At 48.6% G+C, this 19,440-nt stretch overlaps 2 protein-coding genes across 3 annotated transcripts; both read left to right on the top strand.

Annotated features, from left to right (window-relative positions):
• The first annotated feature begins 705 nt into the window (after nucleotides 1-705).
• On the top strand, nucleotides 706-7,240 carry CCDC28B (coiled-coil domain containing 28B). The gene is given in 7 exon segments (XM_065421819.1): nucleotides 706-822; nucleotides 4,267-4,302; nucleotides 4,304-4,500; nucleotides 4,919-5,088; nucleotides 5,382-5,536; nucleotides 5,793-5,815; nucleotides 7,159-7,240. Coding segments are annotated over 7 exon segments (759 nt in total). The 3' UTR covers nucleotides 7,220-7,240.
• A 2,378-nt stretch (nucleotides 7,241-9,618) lies between these two features.
• IQCC (IQ motif containing C) lies at nucleotides 9,619-18,256 on the top strand. Of its 2 annotated transcripts, none has more exons than XM_065421734.1 (5): nucleotides 9,619-9,703; nucleotides 12,509-12,652; nucleotides 13,354-13,696; nucleotides 15,627-15,748; nucleotides 17,213-18,256. In XM_065421734.1, exons 1-5 carry the CDS (start codon nucleotides 9,656-9,658, stop codon nucleotides 17,252-17,254), a joined length of 699 nt encoding a protein of 232 aa, XP_065277806.1. In that variant the 5' UTR covers nucleotides 9,619-9,655; the 3' UTR covers nucleotides 17,255-18,256. The 2 variants fall into 2 exon arrangements, with proteins under 2 accessions (XP_065277806.1, XP_065277805.1); XM_065421733.1 differs by having other exon boundaries at nucleotides 13,351-13,696.
• The last annotated feature ends 1,184 nt before the right edge of the window (nucleotides 18,257-19,440 follow it).

Genomic DNA, 19,440 nt, shown 5'->3' with positions numbered 1-19,440 from the left:
GCAACACCATCTCATTTTAATGAGACTCTAGCAGTTTCAATACACATTTCTGCTAAAAGGAAAATTGGAATATATTCCATATAGGAAAGGAAAGGGTGAGAGTGTGATAGAGCAGGGGTTCTCAAACTGGGGTTTGGGACCCCTCAGGGGGTCGTGAGGTTATTTCATGGGGGGTCACGAGCTGTCAGCCTCCACCCCAAACCCCGCTTTGCCTCCAGCATTTATAATGGTGTTAAATATATAAAAAAGTGTTTTTAATGTATAAGGGGGCGGGGGTCGCACTCAGAGGCTTGCTGTGTGAAAGGGGTCACCAGGACAAAAGTTTGAGAACTACCGCGATAGAGACGCTGAGCCAGATCTTCAGCAGCTGTAAAGGGACACTCTGGCGGCGCCCCGTGCCTGTGACAGAGACAGTGATCCTGTCTCACACCAGTTTCACACCACTGGAGCTGTTCTATGTTGCACCCATGTCACTGACAACGAAATCAGGCAGGGGAACCCAAGGACATGAAAGCAAACCCTGGGCTTGAACTCCGCTCTCATGAAACGGGTGGCAGTCAGCAGTTGCCCCACTGAAGGCAGGGGAGAAGTTACACGGGAATTAAATCAAAACCTGTCCCTCGTGTGAGTGACCTGATCTCCGGACATCTGACTGCGCGTCTGAAGAGCCCCGCCTAGGCTGGAGGAAGGCCCCTTCCCCTTTAAATGCAAATTGTTGCGTGGGCCCGGCTCCTGTTGACACGGAGGCTTGCAGGGCGCTCTGCCGCTGGGAGCAGAACGGGGTCAGGTTGCTGTAACCTTACCACGGGGGGTGCCTCTCAGGTCAGTGTCACCTCTGCGGGCTCTTGGCTTGGCACGGGAGGGGTGGTGGAACGGAGGCGGCCCGAACGTTCCCTTTTGGAACGCTGCCCGGCTGCATTGTTGCTCTGCGGGTTCTGTTCCGGGCACGGGGCTTGTGCCGCTTTATTCTGCAGCTGCTTCTGCTGTGGGGTTTTTTTGGGGGGGGGGGAAGCAGGGAGGTTAGAGACCATGGTGCGGGAGTCCTGCAATTTGCTGGGAAGGGGTGAGGGGATGGGGATGGGACTGGGAGGGGAGGCTGGTGCTGTCATCTTGATCTCACACCGTGGCATTTCTCTTCTCTGGACATTGGCTCCCCAGGTGCAGTTAACTCCCCGGGCTTGTAATGCTCGGGTGGAAATGAAAATAGGCTCTGAATCTGCTAATTGACTGTCCAATGTCTGGGGGGTGGACGGCGCTAAATGGAGTGGATATGCTGCTGCTATTGGGTTTTTTTGGGGATACTCTGAAATAGCTGTCTGGGTAACTTCTTATGAACCACAGCCATTTTCATACTGAACAAAGGGGGGATCTGTTTCCACAGCCTATGACTGGGCTTTGATCAGACCCAGCAGCTAACCGCTTCACTGAGGTGCCATTGTACAGAACAATGGGAAATGAGTATGGAGGCAGACTAGCGGGAACCCTGCTGTGTGTTATTAAAGCTTGATCAATGGGGCTGGTATAAAAGTCGGAAGGAATCCCCGTTCTGCTGAGATATCGCCACAGGGCTGGGTTTGGGCTTGTTGCTTCGACCTGCCAAAGTGTTCCCATGCTAAATTGGGTCCTAGAAGCAATCCAGTGTAATTAGGAATCCTAGACTGCAGTAGTGCTTAGAGGCCTTGATTGGGATCTGGGCTCCATTGTGAAAGGAGGCATTGTACAAACACACAAAAGCCCTGTACTGAAATGTAGAGTCTCTAAAGAATATAGCCGGAGAGTTCTGCACAGCTTAGAGTGATGGGATAGAGCCCTTCATGTCTTGGTCACAGGTGCAAATCCCAGGTCAGCAGTACATTAAAGCAGTCTTCATTTGGTGACCTCCTAGCAGGTGTATGTTTAAAACAAAACAAAACCCTTTCAGTTGGAACTAATTAGCCCCTGGCTGATAGTCTCAGCAGAGGCTGGAGATCCAAATCATCTTTCCCTGCCTGATGTGATTTCCCCTCCACCCCCAGACTTGAGGACATTGGAGTGGGTGAATCTTGCCCTGCCCCATCTCTGGGGAGGTGCACAGTTTGCTCCCCAGGGCCCCTTTTGCCTAATTCTTAACAAATAACAGACAAAATGACTGAACAGTCTCTTTCATTTGTTCATTTCAATATAAAATGGTGTTTATAAATAATACTAGCTTGTGCAGGTCAAAAATCACTGCAGGTAATTAATTAAATAGAAATAAACCCAGAGCAAGTGTCCTCAACACCCTCATCTAATTCCTCTTGCCTTTAACCCCCCCCCCCCCCAAATGTCATTGACCCTCTCTTCTTGACCTGGGCTCTTACTCTGAGCTTCAGCCTGCTTTTCCAGCCTGGCCTTTTCTGTTTGAATGTAATGGGCCAGATCCCCAGCTGGTGTAAATCAATATAGCTCTATGGAAGTCAATGGGCTGGGTCCCCAGCTGGTGTAAATTGGCGAACTCCTGACCTCGATGGAGCTATGCTGTTTTAGGCCAGCTGAGGATCTGTAATAGGAAAATATCATCTGCTGGTTGCGATTACGACTGATCAGTGTTAAATGCTCGCTTGAGAATGTCACTTTAAAAACCAGGATTTTGATTCTTCTTAAACACTAACATTTTTATACCGCGCTTGGAGAAAAATTGAATAGCTGCTTCATTTCCTTGCCCCCACGTCCTATCTTGTTAGATACAAAGAGAGCCTTGAAACTTACAAATATACTCACACATAGAGTGCATTTTTAATATTTGAGGGGACGGATGTAGAAAGAAGAGAAAGTAAAACTTTGGGAAAGGCACCAGGGGGCGGGAGAGAGAGAGCGACCCAGGGTATGTGCTTGTTTGGATGTGTGGGTATTTAAATATTTCTTCTCCTGCTGTGATCTCATCTGATCTTGTTAAGCAGGGTCAGGCTGGGTAAGTGCAACAGGCCATGCTCAACATAGTGACTGGTTTGAAAATGATACTGCGGTTACTGCAGCTTCCTGGGGCAGTGAATAGGCAGTGTTCTGTGGCACGCATTGTACTCTGATCGGAGACCTCCAGTGGTAACACAGGTCCCTGTGAATGAAAGTAATACTGACCCCAGTGCCTCAGCATGGAGCTAGGGGCCCTATACCACCAGGGCGCTGTCCTCTTCTGGATGAGATGCAAAACCAAAATAGCGACCTTCAGCTCGGACAGAACTGGGGACCTAAGAGCATGAGCCACTACAGGCTTGAGTCCCCTAGCTGGGACCTGCAGCAGAGGTCTGTCATCAGTGGAATGGGCATAAAGGGGGATATGTAATACATGCTGAACAGGGAGTTTCGTGCACCCCTGTGTCTAGCTCCCTCTTATCCCAGAGGTGGCCGCATTTCAGCAGCAGGTGGTGTGGCTCCTCGTTTGGCAGGCACTTGAGGATCCTCCTGGCTGAAAAGAGCAGCTTCAGTGGAACTTGCTGTCACAGACCCATCCAGTTCACATTAGCCCTCCAGACCCAAAGGGAGGGACTGGGAGTGAGGCTGGGCAAAGCAGGTTGTCTGGACCCTGTTCTATTGGTCATTTGATCCTGTAATTTTTCCTAACTCCTCCTCCTGGCTCCTGTTTGCAGACACCCCTTGCTGTGGGGGTCGTTTCTGGAGAGGCTCTGGGTGCTGTTCCCACCCTTCAGAAAAATGCTTTGTAGTGAAAAGGAAAAGAAGCCCAGTGGTTAAAGTGCGAGCCTGGGGGGTCAGAAGAACCAGGTTTAAAACCTGCTCTGCCGTACTACTTGTGTGACCTGGCACGAGTCCCTCTCTGACTCAGTTCCCCATCGATTAAATGGGGATAACACTTCCCTGCCTCAGACAAGTGTTGTGAGGATAAATACCCTCAAGATTGTGAAGTGCTCAGATAAATACCTCAGGCAGATCTCCTGATCTGGGGCAGAGGGAAATCTGGGAAGTACTGAGCATTCTTTTTCTTAGCCCCCAGGCCAGGGGTAATCCATCTTTTTTTTGGTCACGGTCCAAATTTCTCGGTCTAGATATAGTGAAAGGTCCAGATTCCAGAGAAAATAATAAAAAATGATGATAAATAAATTAAAAAGACTTTGGGAGTCTGTTCAAAAGCGTCTGGCAGTCCGGCTTGGGCCCGCGGTCCGCTGACTGATTACCCCTGTTGTAGGTGATCCACATGGGAGAAGCGTCTGTCTGCACTTGAATAGCTGAAGCGGAGAAAGGGGGTGAAAGGGGGGCTTTGTCTCCTTTGTGAACAGTGTCTCCTTCTTTCAGTGCCCAGAGGTTCCTTGCTGCAGTGTGTTACTGAGCCTGTGACTGGTCCCTGCCTGGGGATCGAGTTCTCAAGATGGAAGACAAGAAGAAGAAGAGGAGTCCGAAGCCTGGCTTAGCTCAGCCTGTGTCGTCCAGCGCTCTGCGCAAGCTGCCCGTCCCCACCAGCAAAAGCACCACCTTCTCTCTGGGGCTGCCTCACCTGCCCTCACCAAAGCAACGGGCCAAATTCAAAAGGTCAGTGCTGGAGGCTGGGATGATGGGGAGCCTGGGTTAGAAATGCTGCATGTCCCCAGGTATTAAACCTGAGACCGCGAGCACCAAAACCACTCAGGCCACTCCTGCTTGAGCTACCCAGGGCTCGAGTTGTGCCCGAATGCTCTGCGATGCCGGTCAGGCACGTTTGGGGGAAGGTGAAGCAGCGTTCCAGTACAATCACTTACTGCAAATGCCGGGAACACGCTCCAGAAATGATGTTTTTTAGGACTGGAGCTACAGCAATAGCTCCTTTTAGCTGTAAGTAGCAGGCTGCTGTACTTACAAAGAACCGTGAGCTCCTTGGAGGAAAGACCAGGCTAACAAGTTAGGAGGTTGCATCTCTCGGCATGGAAAGGCCTCCAGCCAATGTTCATGTGGGTTTGTGTTTTCTATCTAGGGTGAACAAGGAGAAATCTCGTCTGCCTCAGCCTGGGGGCAGTGGGGGCGCAGCACTGGGGGCCCCTCTGCAGCACTCCTTCCTGACCGACGTCTCGGACGTTTATGAGATGGAGGGTGGGCTGCTGAACCTACTCAATGACTTCCACTCGGGCAAACTGCAGGCCTTTGGTAAGCAGGGGGCAACTCCTCTAAAGGAGGGGTTCATCAGCCTGAATGGGGTCCCCAAAGCATCAGTGCCTGGCCCTAGGGGTGCTGGGAGCTAGGGCCACCCAAAGCCACGATGGCTGGCACTGGAAGATCTGGCTAATCTGGGAGGCTCCTGCTAGCTGTTGTGTGATGTCTGGGGCAGGCCCAGCCCATCTGTAATGGGAAACCCCGGGAGAGCTGGTTAGGAATCTCTACTGCAAGGGGATGTTTCTTGGTGGTTGAGTGTAACCAGGTCCCTCTCCTGGGCGGCACAGGGAAGGAGTGCTCCTTCGAGCAGCTGGAGCACGTCCGGGAGATGCAGGAGAAGCTGGCGCGCCTGCACTTCAGCCTGGATGTCTATGTGGAGGAGCTCTCTGAGGACCAGAAGAAGACGGTGGCAGATAGTAACCTAGATCAGCTGCTGACTAATGTGAGTACCAGAGAGTTCTCTCCTCATGGGCTGATCCCTGAGCCGTCCCTCGAACGCATCCCTGCTCCCTCCAAGCCCCGCACTTAGACTGTGCTGCTCTTAGTGACTAGCGCAACAGGGCCCCGACCCCCTCTGGGGGCTACCACAATACAGATAATGCCCCCTAATGAACTTCAAAGGCAAAGTGGGGCCCTGTTCCCTTTATTGTCATAGCTGCTTGTGCTTATTCTAATGGTGGTTCTGTTTCCCTTTTCAGTTGGAAGAGCTCAGCAACTCCATGTATCCTTCTGCCGGGGCCTATGGGGGCCAGGGGATTCTTCAGGGGGCCTGTTTTGTATGTGCACAGCTGGGTGACCCCTCAGGCAGGGAAAGGAAGAGGGAATCAGCTTTGAGACACTTGATCGCCACTCTCCAATATCTTCCCCAGACCATGGCATTGGATCTGAGGTGCCATTAATAGATGCTGGTCATCTTCTGCCAGAGTCTCTAGGCAGGGAGCCCTGTAGAGCTTGGAGGCTCCTTGGGAATTGCCAGGGGTTTCAAAGATGCCAGCACTCTGCTGGCGCCAAAGGTTTCCAGGCGAGCCTGTCATGGAGACCTCTGTAGGACACCATTTTAGAGGGAGAGTTGGGTTGGAAGGAGGAGCCTGAGGGTGGGATCTGGAGGAGTGAGTAACATCTCTGAGCGGCACAAGCCGTGCTTTGCCCATCAGTGGGCAAAAGGTTAGAGGGAGCCCTAATGCACTGAGCCGGAGCAGTGATGGATGCTGGCTGGAATCCACTTCTAAGGGTAACCAGGCGCCACCAATGGAGTGAGTAATGCGTCTGGGTCTATGAAGGAGCTGGATAACTGTGGGACCAGTTTGAATTGGCATGTGGTACTGGCCACTCTTGGAGACAGAATCCCAGCTAGGGTGACTCGGTGGTCTGATCCAGTATGGAAATCCTGCATCACTGGCTGGGCAGGACAAGAGGGAGTAAAATCTCCTGCTTCAGGGTGTCAGCGCTCTCTGTAGAGGTCAGGAAGGAACCCTTCCCCCATCTCTGCCATGCACAGACTATGGCTGGAGGGAGGAGACCAGACTTTTTATTGGACCATTGATCTGTCCTATTGGGGCAGGGAGATGCTATATTCTATGGATCATTGGTCTGATGAGGCGGGATACTGCATGGTACAAACCATTGCCAAATCCTACGTTCCTGTGCTGCACAAGTGGGGGCGGGGGCACTGGTGCTGGAACCGGAGGGGCTATGGGGCCATGCCCACCACTTTTTAACGTGGATGTAGTTTGGGTGGCGGAGGGTGGCGTTGCCCCTCCGAACTGCAAGCCTTGGACAGGCACGGAACGGCCCAGCCCCTGCCAGCGCCACTCCGCGCCTGCCCAAGGCTTGCAGTTTAGGGGGGCAACACTGCCCCCGGCCTCCCCAAACTATGCCCATGTTAAAAAGTGGAAGGGCCATGGCCCCTGGGTTCTCCTGGTTCTGGTGCCGTTGCTACCGGGTACAGAGACTGGCTCAGTTGGAAGGTTTGTGTTAGGAACTCCAGCCTCTCCCCCCAGGGATCTTGTCAGTGATGAGGCTGCAGCTTGATCGATTCTTCTTCTTCCTTAACATAAAACTCAGCCAAAAGCTGCACCTAGCGGAGAATCCAGACCTGGAGGACGCTGCCGCTGCCACTGCCTAGCTGAAAAGGCTGCTTGGTCCCTCCATAGGCAACAGAGGGCAGCATTGAGGATTCTGGAGCCAAGGGAAAGCTGCACCAGTTTGAATCTCTGTCATGGCCACCTCTGAACTGTACAGAAATGTAGGAGTATAAAAGGAAGGACACCCCTAAGAGATGGGGTTTGGGAGTGGGCTGGGGGAGGGGCATGTTGTCTAATAATTTTGTATCAAAATCCAGGATTTTTAGAGCATCCGAAAAGGCCAAACACTGTCAAGGTAACTTGAAAAGTAAACCAGAAAATCGTAGAGGAAAGACTGGGAATCAGCAGTGCTGGGTTCTCTCTCTCCTGATCTGTTCCCAGCTCGCCAAGTCGCTGCACCTCTCTGTGCCTGAGTTTCCCCCCCCCCTTCTTTTTAAAAATGGGGTTAATGATACTTGAGCAACCTTGTATAAAGCTCTTTGAGATTCCTGGATAAAAGGTGCCATAGCGAACAAAGTATTGTTAATAGGAGATAGAACATTTCATTTTCAGGCTGTTGGTTCCACTCTGATTCAGTTTGGACCCTTCAAGGGGCTGTGAGTGAAATGAGTTTGGTGGGTTTCAGTCTAGTTCCTAGTGGACAAACAGCTACATCACAAAACCTGCTGCTGTAAGTGGCTTCCTTATTGACAGTCCTCCCAAAGGAATAATCAAGGCCTGAAAGGCCATGAAGATTGAACTCCCCTCTTTCCTCGCTCCCAGACCTTGTCTTTCCAAGGCAGGTTTGTGAAACAGTGGAAGAATACAGCTGCTCGCTGTGCAGGAGCTGCAGAGGCATTTAAAATATCTCTGGCTCCAGCCCTGTTGATCTGGCAGTTGTCACCAGCATGAAACTAACTGAAATGTAAACACAGAAGCAGCAACCAAGAAAAGCGCAGTAAAGGCTTTTGTTGGTTTAGCTTCCGCCTGTTCTACAGTGCAGCTGCCAGCCCAGAACTGAAACCACCAGGAGAAGTGTGATCACTTGAAATGAAACAGAGTTTTTTGGGGCTAGCACAAAAATTTCTGCTAATAGTGTAACAAGTCATTCACTGCTGCTGCTGTCTGATCCTTTTCCTCCAACATTTTTTAATGGTTGAATTTCTGCAATGATAAAAATTTTTATATTGAGGCCTATAACTACCCCTCTTGCAAAATACCCCAGGCTTTTTGTGGAAATTCTTTCTATGTGGGCTGGGTAATATTTCCATTCTAAAAAGGATAGAAATGATGACTTTGCTAGACCAGACATCAAAAGTAAGAAGAGAGGAGTTTAAACAACTAATATTTCTACACTTACACACACATCCAGTCTTAAACATCTAAGCTGCTTCAATTTGACACTGAAGGTGAATATATGAGTGTATGTTTACGTGTCAGAATGTTTTCTAGTAGTAGAATGTAGCACTAAATGATGAAATTGTAATGTAAATAAACTAGTTGTGGTATTTTGCTGTTTTCACCACCACTTTAATTAATGTGTAAAGAAAGAAAAATGGACTGAAGTTTAAAACAAAGGAGGGGGTAGCCAGGACTCCTGGGTTCAATGCCTCCATCTTTCCTAGCTTGTGATTTTCAGAAGTGACTAATAGTATTGGGTGTCCAATGTGTGAGACACCTGAATGGGGCCTGATTTTCAAAAAATGCTGAGTCTGTTCCAGCTCCTTTACAATGTCTGGGGTTAGGCTCTTAAATATTGAGGCTTGCTACTGTTTTGCAAATCTTGTCTATTAACCGCTCTCTGCCTCAGTTAGCCCATCTGTAAAATGGGGCTGAGGATGAATGGAGGAGGCATGTGGGTAAAGCACTGGGAGATGCTCTACCACAGACAAAGAGGCAAAGTTTCCCTTGGAAAGCAGTTGGTTCCGGGCAGGGGTGCACCCAGAATTTTGCTAAGGAGGGGGCCAGGTTAGCGGCCCAGCTGCCCCAAATCTGAGGGGCAGAGTGACGCCCTGTGCTTGGTCACAATGCCACTCGCTTGCATTTGGCCTGGCCACCCCTGCATCTGGCCAGCAGGAATGGGGCTCTGCTGTTACATCACCCAGCTGGTCAGGAGGCAAAGAGGGGGGCTTGGGCCCCCTTTTGCCCCTCCAGAGGGTCACTACCTTCCAGTGGTTAGGGGTTCAGCGGGGGGACCCCCCCCCAGCCTGTGGGGCACTTGGCCAGGGGGCCACTCACTGCCCTTCTCCTGCTGGCCACAGGCTGTCTACTGCCAGCCCCGGGTGGGCTGGATTTAGGTGGGACCGACAGTAATGGGTCTCCTCCCGCACGTGACCGCAAGAGAGCAGAAACTCCCGCAGGGTCTGAGGGGACACTGCAGTGCGGGGGGCGGGAGGGAAGGAGGCGGAAGAGCCCATCCCCTGCCTGCTGTCGCCACTCGATGACGCCATCGGTCGGAGCCCGGTTACCAGGCCGCGCCAGCGGCGGTTCGGGTGGAGATGGCGGCGGAGCAGCAACGGCTGGTGAAGGGGGTGACGAGGCTGCAGGTGAGGCGCGCGCGGGCTGGGCGGGGCGTGGGCAGGTATTGGGGATAAGGTGGGGCAGGTCCGGGGGGGGCTGTATATCTGAGGGGGTGCAGCTGGGGCTATATATATCTGAGGAGTGGGGTGATGCATCTGGGGCAGGTCGGGGGGGCTGTATAGCTGAGGAGTGGGGTGATGCATCTGGGGCAGGTCTGGGGGGGAGATGCAGCTGGGGCTGGGGCAGGTCTGGGGGGGGAGATGTATAGCTGAAGGGTGGGGTGATGCATCTGGGGCAGGTCTGGGGGGGGGAGATGTATAGCTGAAGGGTGGGGTGATGCATCTGGGGCAGGTCGGGGGGGCTGTATAGCTGAGGAGTGGGGTGATGCATCTGGGGCTGGGGCAGGTCGGGGGGGCTGTATATCTGAAGGGTGGGGTGATGCATCTGGGGCTGGGGCAGGTTGGGGGGGCTGTATAGCTGAGGAGTGGGGTGATGCATCTGGGGCTGGGGCAGGTCGGGGGGGCTGTATATCTGAAGGGTGGGGTGATGCATCTGGGGCTGGGGCAGGTCGGGGGGGCTGTATAGCTGAGGAGTGGGGTAATGCATCTGGGGCTGGGGCAGGTCGGGGGGGCTGTATAGCTGAGGAGTGGGGTGATGCATCTGGGGCAGGTCTGGGGGGGGAGATGCATCTGGGGCAGGTCGGGGGGGCTGTATATCTGAAGGGTGGGGTGATGCATCTGGGGCTGGGGCAGGTCGGGGGGCTGTATAGCTGAGGAGTGGGGTGATGCATCTGGGGCTGGGGCAGGTCTGGGGGGGGAGATGTATAGCTGAAGGGTGGGGTGATGCATCTGGGGCAGGTCTTGAGGGAGGGGGGATGTATATCTGAAGGGTGTGGTGATGCATCTGGGGCTGGGGCAGGACCCGGTAGGGATGACTGTATATCTGGGGTGGTACATCCGGGTGTTGGCACATCTTGGGGAGATAAGAGGCAAAGTTTTCTTAATCTATTTCTGCTGCCCCAGCTCCTGCTGTCTCTTGCGCTTATGCTTAGTCTGGAGACTCTGGGTCAAACACCTCCCTACCGTAAACTGGTGCAGCACCACTGAAGGCGGTGGTGGGCTGTTCTCTTACTCCAGGGCTGAGTTTGCCCCTCTGCGCTGGTTTCACTGAGGGTATCACAGCTCCTTGGTGCTCCTGTCTTTAGTTTTTTTTCCTGTGTGTTTCATAGAAACAGGCACAATATACAAATAACATTAGGGGCCTTGATCCTGCAGCACTGATGTCAGTGGCAAAATTCCCATTGACTTCAAAATGGGTGCATTTTTATCTGTATTCAGAGTTTGTTTGCATTTGAAAGTTAATTTGGATTAAGGTGGGGTGTGAATTTAAAACACAGTAGCCCTTAGTAGCTCCATGGTATGAGACATTGTAGACAAGCCCTAATATGGTATGAGTAAGTCACATGTTCCTTAAAGAGGGGATGCCTTTTTAGTGTTGTCTAAAAGAAGCTTAACCAGTGGTCTGGGCAACAGCCCTATAGGCCTGTAGGAGAGAAATGTATCTCCTCAATGAAAGAGGTTTCCCAAAACTTGGAATCTTACCCTCTGAGGAAGTGACTTGAAAAGCACATTTGGAACTGTGTTCTTCATTCTATTCTAAGAAACTTTAAAAAGACCAAGTGAGAGAATTTGGGCTTTGTAAAAATAAGTTTTACAAAACGGAAAATTAGTAGAAAACAAAATCCAGTGGAAACAGTTTTAAAACACACACAAACATCCCCTGTAGTGTTTGAAACCTGTTTTTTCAGATTAATCATCTAGAAAGTGACACTGACTAGAGAAACAGTGAAATTGATGGGCTCTTTTCCCTGTCTTAGCCAGAAGAAATACAAAAAATAAACCAACGAGTTGCCTAAGCAGTAACAATAAGTTAGGGCCTGATCCTGCAAATATTCACTACCAGATATAATGCTCATGGCCATGAGTAGTCTATTTGATTTAAGTGGGACTACCAGGGTAGTTAGCATTGTGCTTTATAGCGTTTGCAGTATTGGGCCCTAAGATTTTATTAATGATTGTTTCTGTTTTAATAATCTAAGGTGCTGTGAAGTAATAGTAATGTTAGGAACGGGATAGATAAAACAGAAAATATCATAATGCCACTACATAAACCATTAGTATGCCCACACCTTGAATGTTGCATGTAGTGCTGATCATCTCATCTCAAAAAAGATATATCAGAATTGGAAGAGGCACAGAGAAGGGCAACAAGAATTATTGGAACAGCTTCCGTACAAGGAGAGATTAAAAAGATTAGGACTGTTCAGCTTTGAAAAGAGCTGAGTAGAGGGGAGGATATGATCGAGGTTTATAAAATCACAAATGGTGTGGAGAAAGTGAACAGGGAGGTGTTATTTACCTGTGTCATAACACAATAACTAGGGGGTCACTCAATTAAATTAATAGGCAGCATGTTTAAAACAAACATAAGGAAGTATTTCTTCACACAACACACAGTCAACCTGTGGAACTCGTTGCCATGGGATGGTGTGAAGGCCAAAAGTATAAGTGGGGTCAAAAAAGAATTAGATGAGTTAATGGAGAATAGGCCCATCAATGGCTATTAGCCAAGATGCTCAGGGACACAACCTGATGCTCTGGGTAGCCCTACCTCTAATGCCAGAAGCTGGGAGTGAACGACAGGGGATGTATCACTCAAAATTGCCCTGTTCTGTTCATTCCCTCTGAAGCATCTGCAAATCTTCTCTGTGATGGGAAACGTGGTCAACCATCTCTATGACTATTTAGGGATCTCTGTCTTATCCTTCGTAGGCCTATGTCAGGGGTTATCTTGTGAGGAAGAGGTTCCAAAGCTTACAGGAGGACTATGAGAACACGGTAAAGGAGATTGAAGGGGATTTGAGTCAGTTGCAGTGGAAAGGTCGCTTCATACCAACTCCTGTCTTTCCTCAAAAGGTATGGTCCATTCAGTTCATAGTACGCAGTCACTCCTGGTAAAGGCTGGCATTGCTGATATGATCGGCATGTTCTCTGTGAATAGGGATTTCTTACAAAAAATGGTGTAGCTAAAACGGTATTCAGTACTTCTGCATGTAGCAGGTAGTTTCTGGACTTCATTATCACAATTTGTGCTTGGATTCAAACTATGGTCTGGCTAAATACTATAAATACAGCCATATTGGGGAAACCTGGTTGTCTTCTGACACAATTAAAGCTTCCATCTCACACTATAGACTGACCTAGCCATGTGTTAACCACTCAAATCATGGTGCTGAAGCCTGGAAAGAACCAACTGTCTCTTCTCCATGACAGACCCCATCTGTCCATAATACAACCAGGCACTATTTGAGACTTGCTTTCTTGTAGTGTTTGAACATGGGTCATTAACAAGCTTTATAAAAAAAATAAAAAAAAATGTAGCTTGGATATAAACTGTTAACCATTTCCCAAACCATGATCATTTAAAACTCTTTTGTGGGCAGAGTGAATTTCTGGAAAGTAGTGAGGAAAGTTATCAGACCTGGTTACAAACATCTACTAAGCGAGATCATCTTGGCCAGGAAGAGCCTAACCTTGTTGGATTTTTTTTTTATTACTTCCCTCTATTCGTTAACTCTCCTCCATGTTTAACTTCTCAAACATTGTTTCTCCAGAAGCAGATGAAAGTAAAGCGATTAATTGATCAAGAGTCTGGATCCAAAGACCATAACAACACAGATAAAGGGCAGCAAAAGCATTGTCCTCTTGAGACACTAGAACCAGAAAAGGATTGTGACTGTAGGAGTTACATGAAACCTACAGCCCAGCTTCAAGATGATGAGATGGTCTCAAGAGGTGAAAGCAACAGAGCGAAGCAAAATTTAGAGTGTGATGCAGATAAATCCACTGGACAGGACTGCAGCTTGTCAGGGGAGAATACGGAATGGAAGAACAATAGCAATGCATCATCTGTATGGAGCAACACTGTTCTGGAGACAGGGTCTACTATAGCCAGCCAGGGTAAGAAACAGGAATAGGGATACACATTATAGCCAGCACCTCTGAACCCTTCCAGCATGGCATGTGTAACCTGGCAACATACTCGCCCACCTGAGCTAGATTGTTGGGGAGACAAAAGCCTCAGGAATACAATAGAGAGACTAGAGCAATGAACCTTATCCAAGAGATAGCATAGAATGGAGTCTGGGGCCCCTCGCATGAGTTTCCTGTTTAAATCATATCTCCTCTCCAAGGTCTTGTCTACACTAGGAAATTATCCATTGCAGATACACATTATTTAACTGCAAGGACAAACTAAACTTGGTTCCACATGAGCTCAGAAACCTTGATCAACCCCTGTTTGGGGCAGGGTTCCAGGTTTCTCACCTGGAAACCCTTCTTATCCAATTCCTCCCATTTTCCAAATGTAGGTTCTGCCTCCCAGTGAGCATCAATTGCAGGGGAAAATACACCCTCTTATCCAAACCTTTGTTTGCCTAAATAAATTCCATGTCACCTCTTCCATTAGCATAGGGTAAGGGGAAGATCCCTGCTGGATTTGAGATCAGATTAAAGATTTTTCTGCAAAACCTTTGATCGCAAGCAAGCTAGATTTTCTATTCCAAGCAGCTTTATGCATATCCTTCAAGCTCATAGTCTTGCTTGGGCTGCTTAAGTTAGGAACAAGCTTTATGTAGCTCTCCTTTCTTTGTAGGTCCTAGAGACTAACTGAAGACCCTCAAAGCAGGCAATATCTCAATGTTATAACCTCTCTACATAGGCACCATGATCAAGTATAGAGCAGAGTCTAGGGAACACTGTCTTGGAAAGACTGTAGGCTGTAGCCCTAGAAAACTGTGCTAGTCCATCAGGATGGATTTTGTTCAAGAGTGTAGGCATTGTACCCAGAAAAGTGTTTGATTTTTATCCTGTTTGTGGACGTGCATGCATGTGTTTGTTTTGATACAGTTGGAAGTAGGTTAGTCTCTTTCTTGATGTACCAGACACAAGAAAATAAACAGCCTCTCATGGAGCCAGAAAGTGAATAATACAGATGGATTGTCCCAGCTTTGGCAGCAGTAACCACACAGGAATATTAACACACTAGCTTCTGTATAGTATGTCTCTGCAAACAAAGGAAGGTGATTGATTGCATTCCCCACGTCTTATGAAAGATGCACTAGAGGTTAACTTTCTAAATAGCTTGCTCCGAGTCTGTGTGCACTGGCTTGGGTGAACAGTCATGTGTTCTTGGATACTACAGTGATGAGGGCCATATGAGAAGCGAGAATAGTACAAAGTAGAATTCTGATTCCAAATGGGGTGACCTGCCTCTCTTTGTTGCAATGGATTGTTGACTTTGAAATCTGTCGACCGCAGTTTGTATGTTAAGGTGGTTAACTGTTTCACTGCTGATTGTTCTACCAAAACATTCAGTTCCCCTGGGATTGTGGGTGGAATTTGGGAAGAGTACCTCCCGCCCCAGTCTGGCCTCTGAACACGAGAGATATCCCATCCCATCTCCTAGAACTGGAAGGGACCTTGAAAGGTCATCGAGTCCAGCCCCCTGCCTTCACTAGCAGGACCAAGTACTGATTTTGCCCCAGATCCCTAAGTGGCCCCCTCAAGGATTGAACTCACAACCCTGGGTTTAGCAGGCCAATGCTCAAACCACTGAGCTATCCCTCCCCCCATAAATAAAGATATCCCATCTCCTAGAACTGGAAGGGACCTTGAAAGGTCATCGAGTCCAGCCCCCTACCTTCACTAGCAGGACCAAGTACTGATTTTGCCCCAGATCCCTAAGTGGCCTCCTCAAGGATTGAACTCACAACCCTGGGTTTAGCAGGCCAATGCTCAAACCACTGAGGATCTAAAGGGAACATGGCTAGGCTATAAAACCAAATAACCCCTTAAATAGAATTAATCTCTGTTTTCCATTTCTGTGCAGAGCTTCCATTCAAGAGCATAAAACAGGAGCTGCCTCAAACTCTTCCCGACCTCCAGTGTTATCGAAATCACTTGGCCATGGAGTTGCTGTGGCTGCAACAAGCTATCGTGAGCCGTAAGAATGTAAGAGCCTGTCCTTGCCTCTTGTTGTGTTCAAAGGTTGGCTTGTCCAGACAAACATTTGCAAGAGGAATCTGCAGTTAATCACTGTGGTGGGGATTGGATTCAGTTACATAAGAGTTTAATCAGATGATGGAGGTGCATTTCTCTTTTTTGGAGGAGATGATCATGCTTAACACTTGTACAGCACTTTCCATGTGTAAACATCAGCTAATTAGATGACGATATGGCTGAGGTTAGCTATAGGTGTGTTACAAAGACTTCACTGCTCTTCTAGAATGTACTGCAGTCCATATTCTAAACCACACTTGTTCATCTAGTTTATCCAAATACGTTTTGTGAGGTAGGGTCTGTTATTTCTTTATTGTTTTGTTCTGTCACTTGCATGCTAATCCTGCCTTCAGTGCTAATCTCCAGGCATGAGTGTGAATTAGCAATGATCAGTTGGTAAAGAAATAAGGATAGAATAATGCTTCTATTGTACCTTCCATCTCAAGGTCTCAACGTGCTTTACAGATATGGTCAGTGTTATCACATCCATTTTATGAATAGGGAACTGAGGCATGGTGAGGTTTGGAGACTTGCCTGAGGTCAGACAGTTAAGTCAGTGGCAGAGCGGGGGTAGAATGCAGGAATACTGACTCTCCTGGAAGTCCCTTGCTTCAGCCGCTAGACCTCTACCTCAGTTTCCCTCACTTTCCTACCAAGATGTGCGTACAGAATTCTGTGTTTTCCCTGCAACAGTGGATGGGATTAGTAATGCAATCATCAGTGTGTTTCTTAGTAAGAGTTCCTGCTGCTGAGGGACACTGAGGGTTGACAATCTTACACCATAACCTACTCTAAAAACAATTAAATGTGGAGGATGTTGTCTAAAATGCCAGTTACTCTGCTAGGCAACCCAACACCGGTAAACCTGGAATGTTGGGGCTTATTTCCAACTGTAGGCACAAAGGGGGAGAGATTTCTAGTTGCCTAAACCTAGGACTAAGGGTAAGGTATTCCTGACTTTTGTTGGTGACTTGCTGTGGGACCTTGCAATTTGTGCCTCAGGTTCTGTGTCTATAAAATGGGGATTAGGATATTCACCTATTGTGTGCGTGCGCACGCACACACGGGCTGGGTGGGCATGCATGCGCGGCTTAATTAAGTTTGTAAAGTGCTTCGTTGCATGTGACTATTGCTGTGTGTATACTTAGCAACGTCCCTCTGCTCTTGTGAATAGGCAAAATCCAAAGGACAGATCCTTTGCATATTCGAGCACTATGAGCTGGCCATGAGCAAGTAGCCAGCAGAGGGAGGAAGCCCTACATGCCTCAGTTGCATTCCTTTCAATGTTTAAGATTTCTCACCACATATGAGGACTTCGGTGGTAGCTGGGTAACCTGCAGAGACAGCTGCTCCTCTGGTTTCAAGTCTAGCAGGATTTAAGCAATATCATCATTTGATTTCCTTTTTGTCTTGTAGTATTTGATCCTGAAGCAAAGGCTGGGGACTCCTGAGCGATAGGAAACTGTTTCAGAGGGATGCAGAGTATGCTCACCTTGTTCTGGAGGAGCAGCTTTCTCTGGGACTAGCTGGACTGTGTCCCATCCACTGCAGGAGGGGAATCGTCGCGTGAGCAGCATTAACTGCAGCTGCCTGGGAAAGCACTAGCTCCACTGTGACATAGACGTTCCTCATGGTTAACTTGGGACTTCCACGGGGACTTTGTCCCATTCGTCAGAATAAGAGTTCGTTACAATGAAGAGGTTTATTTTTAAACTTGAAAACTCTTGGTGAAAACACATGTTCAATATCTGCCCCATGCTAAGGAGGACGTTCTATGTACTGAAGGGGTTATTACCCAGCCCTTACCCAGAAGAACCCCATTTCTGCTGACTGAGCCTGAGAGGGAAATCGCAGCCAGACTAATTTTTTTTTAATGTACTTTTCTTTAAAAGATTAGTTGATAATTTGTGGTTGAACCGAGCTGCAATGAAGCAGCCTGACGCTTTGAACACCAGGAATGGGCTCCCCTCCACGGAGCAGGAATGGCTTTTTGTTGTCAGCTTGCTGAGCCATGTATTTGGAAAGAGTCTGTCTCCCACATACCATGACTCTGTTCCCAAGACTTGGAGATCCCAAAATACTCTATGGCCAAACCCTGCAGACTTCACTCCGGCAGAACGCCGGCTGAGCGAGAACCACAAGGGTTTGGCCCTGTGTGTACGGAATGTATTATCTAACCAGATGCTTTTCCCAGTGGGCTTTGTTGACTCTTTTTTGTTTTAATGGGCAACCCATGAACATCAGAAAGGGGATTTTTCCCCATGGCACGGTTGATCCCTATCCCAGACCCATAACACTTTGTGAGTGCAGATGCTCTGGGTTCTGTCTCTTTCCATGTGCAATCATACACATATTTAATGTACAGTCTGGAACCATTCCAATGAAAACCTGTGTCAGTTCCTGAACATACTCATTTGTTCCTCATTTTTGTTTCTGAATAAAATATTGTCTCTCCCCAGATTTGTCTCTGCCATTGGCTGGGCCAGATGTCTTGATCCCGCCACCTAGCACAGACGCTATCCAGTGAAAAGCAAAGCAAGCCTAACCTCAGTTGTAGTGTCAAATGCTAGGGATGGGCAGAGGCTATTGCTTCAGGTGACAGAGTACATGCTGAAGGAAAGCTCTCCAGGTGTAATCAGTTCACAATATAAATAAAGCTCTTGGGTGCATTCTTTAATGCATATGTCTTCCTGGCCAACTGACTTGACTCCATTTAGTACAGACGAGCCCTGTAAACATATGGAGGGGTACTTCATTGATGGGCCCAGCCAATGTAAACTCTGTGGGCTGGATTCTGGTTCTGAACTACTAACTTGAGCAGGATGAAGGTTTGGCCCTCTGTGTTCAAGAGCAGGCTGGTATCATCACTTCACCCCCTCTGCAGAGATGGGGAAATCAGTAACTTTGGGAATCAGGCTGGTGTCTTGAATCTAGGCTCTCAGCAGTGGAATAGAGAGGGAGAAGACAGCAGTAAGTATAGCTTTCTTTGTGGTGAAATATTTTTTGAGTGGCTTTCATGCAAGTGAGTGGTGTTTGGCTTGAATTCCTCTGCCAACTGGTCTGCAGTAGTTCAAGCTCCCCCCTCCCCACCAAGTCCTGGTACTATCTTTCTACTGCATGTACTTTTCTGCCCCCCTTACTACAGGAAGCCTGTGGCAGAGCAGGGAATTGAACCTGGGTCTCCCTGGTCATGGGCTAATACCCTAACCACTGGACTATCCTTCCTCTCCTGTAGGCCAGCTAGTTAGTTCAGTCCCATAGTCCATTTTGATGATGGTAGCTAGGGAGCTAATTAATGCAGATGGGGGGGGGGGTTTGCTTTGTGATGCAGATACTTGTCAACTAGGCACTGCATTGGCACCTATCAAACTCGTATCACACAGGCCACTGAGCAGTTATCAGAGAGTGACAACTTTCAGACACCTCCACTCTGGGCTGGATTTGAATTGCCACTGTATAGGTAATCAGCCCTGTCTGCTCTCCTGAGCCATCCAGTCTCCTGATTTTGGAGCTGTGCTGGGCTGTGAGGGAGCTTTTGGTGCTGTTTGTGTGTAGTAGAGGAGAGGTACTGAGGAGTTGTTTGGTTCTCGGTTTGAGTGACTCAGCCTCCAGGCCGGCCCATAAAACTCCCCCCTCTTGCTGGG

The sequence above is a fragment of the Emys orbicularis genome, chromosome 23 (genome assembly GCF_028017835.1).
Source record: "Emys orbicularis isolate rEmyOrb1 chromosome 23, rEmyOrb1.hap1, whole genome shotgun sequence".
Taxonomy (NCBI): Eukaryota; Metazoa; Chordata; order Testudines; family Emydidae; genus Emys; species Emys orbicularis.
This window is presented reverse-complemented; position numbering and strand designations above follow the sequence as displayed.

What these genes read in the sequence shown, in the direction of transcription:
- IQCC (XM_065421733.1), top strand. Translation starts at nt 9,656, where the DNA reads ATGGCGGCGGAGCAGCAACGGCTGGTGAAGGGGGTGACGAGGCTGCAG. An exon ending in CTCCTGTCTTTCCTCAAAAG is followed by an intron (nt 12,653 to 13,350) that starts GTATGGTCCATT and finishes TTGTTTCTCCAG; the next exon opens with AAGCAGATGAAAGTAAAGCG. An exon ending in GTCTACTATAGCCAGCCAGG is followed by an intron (nt 13,697 to 15,626) that starts GTAAGAAACAGG and finishes ATTTCTGTGCAG; the next exon opens with AGCTTCCATTCAAGAGCATA.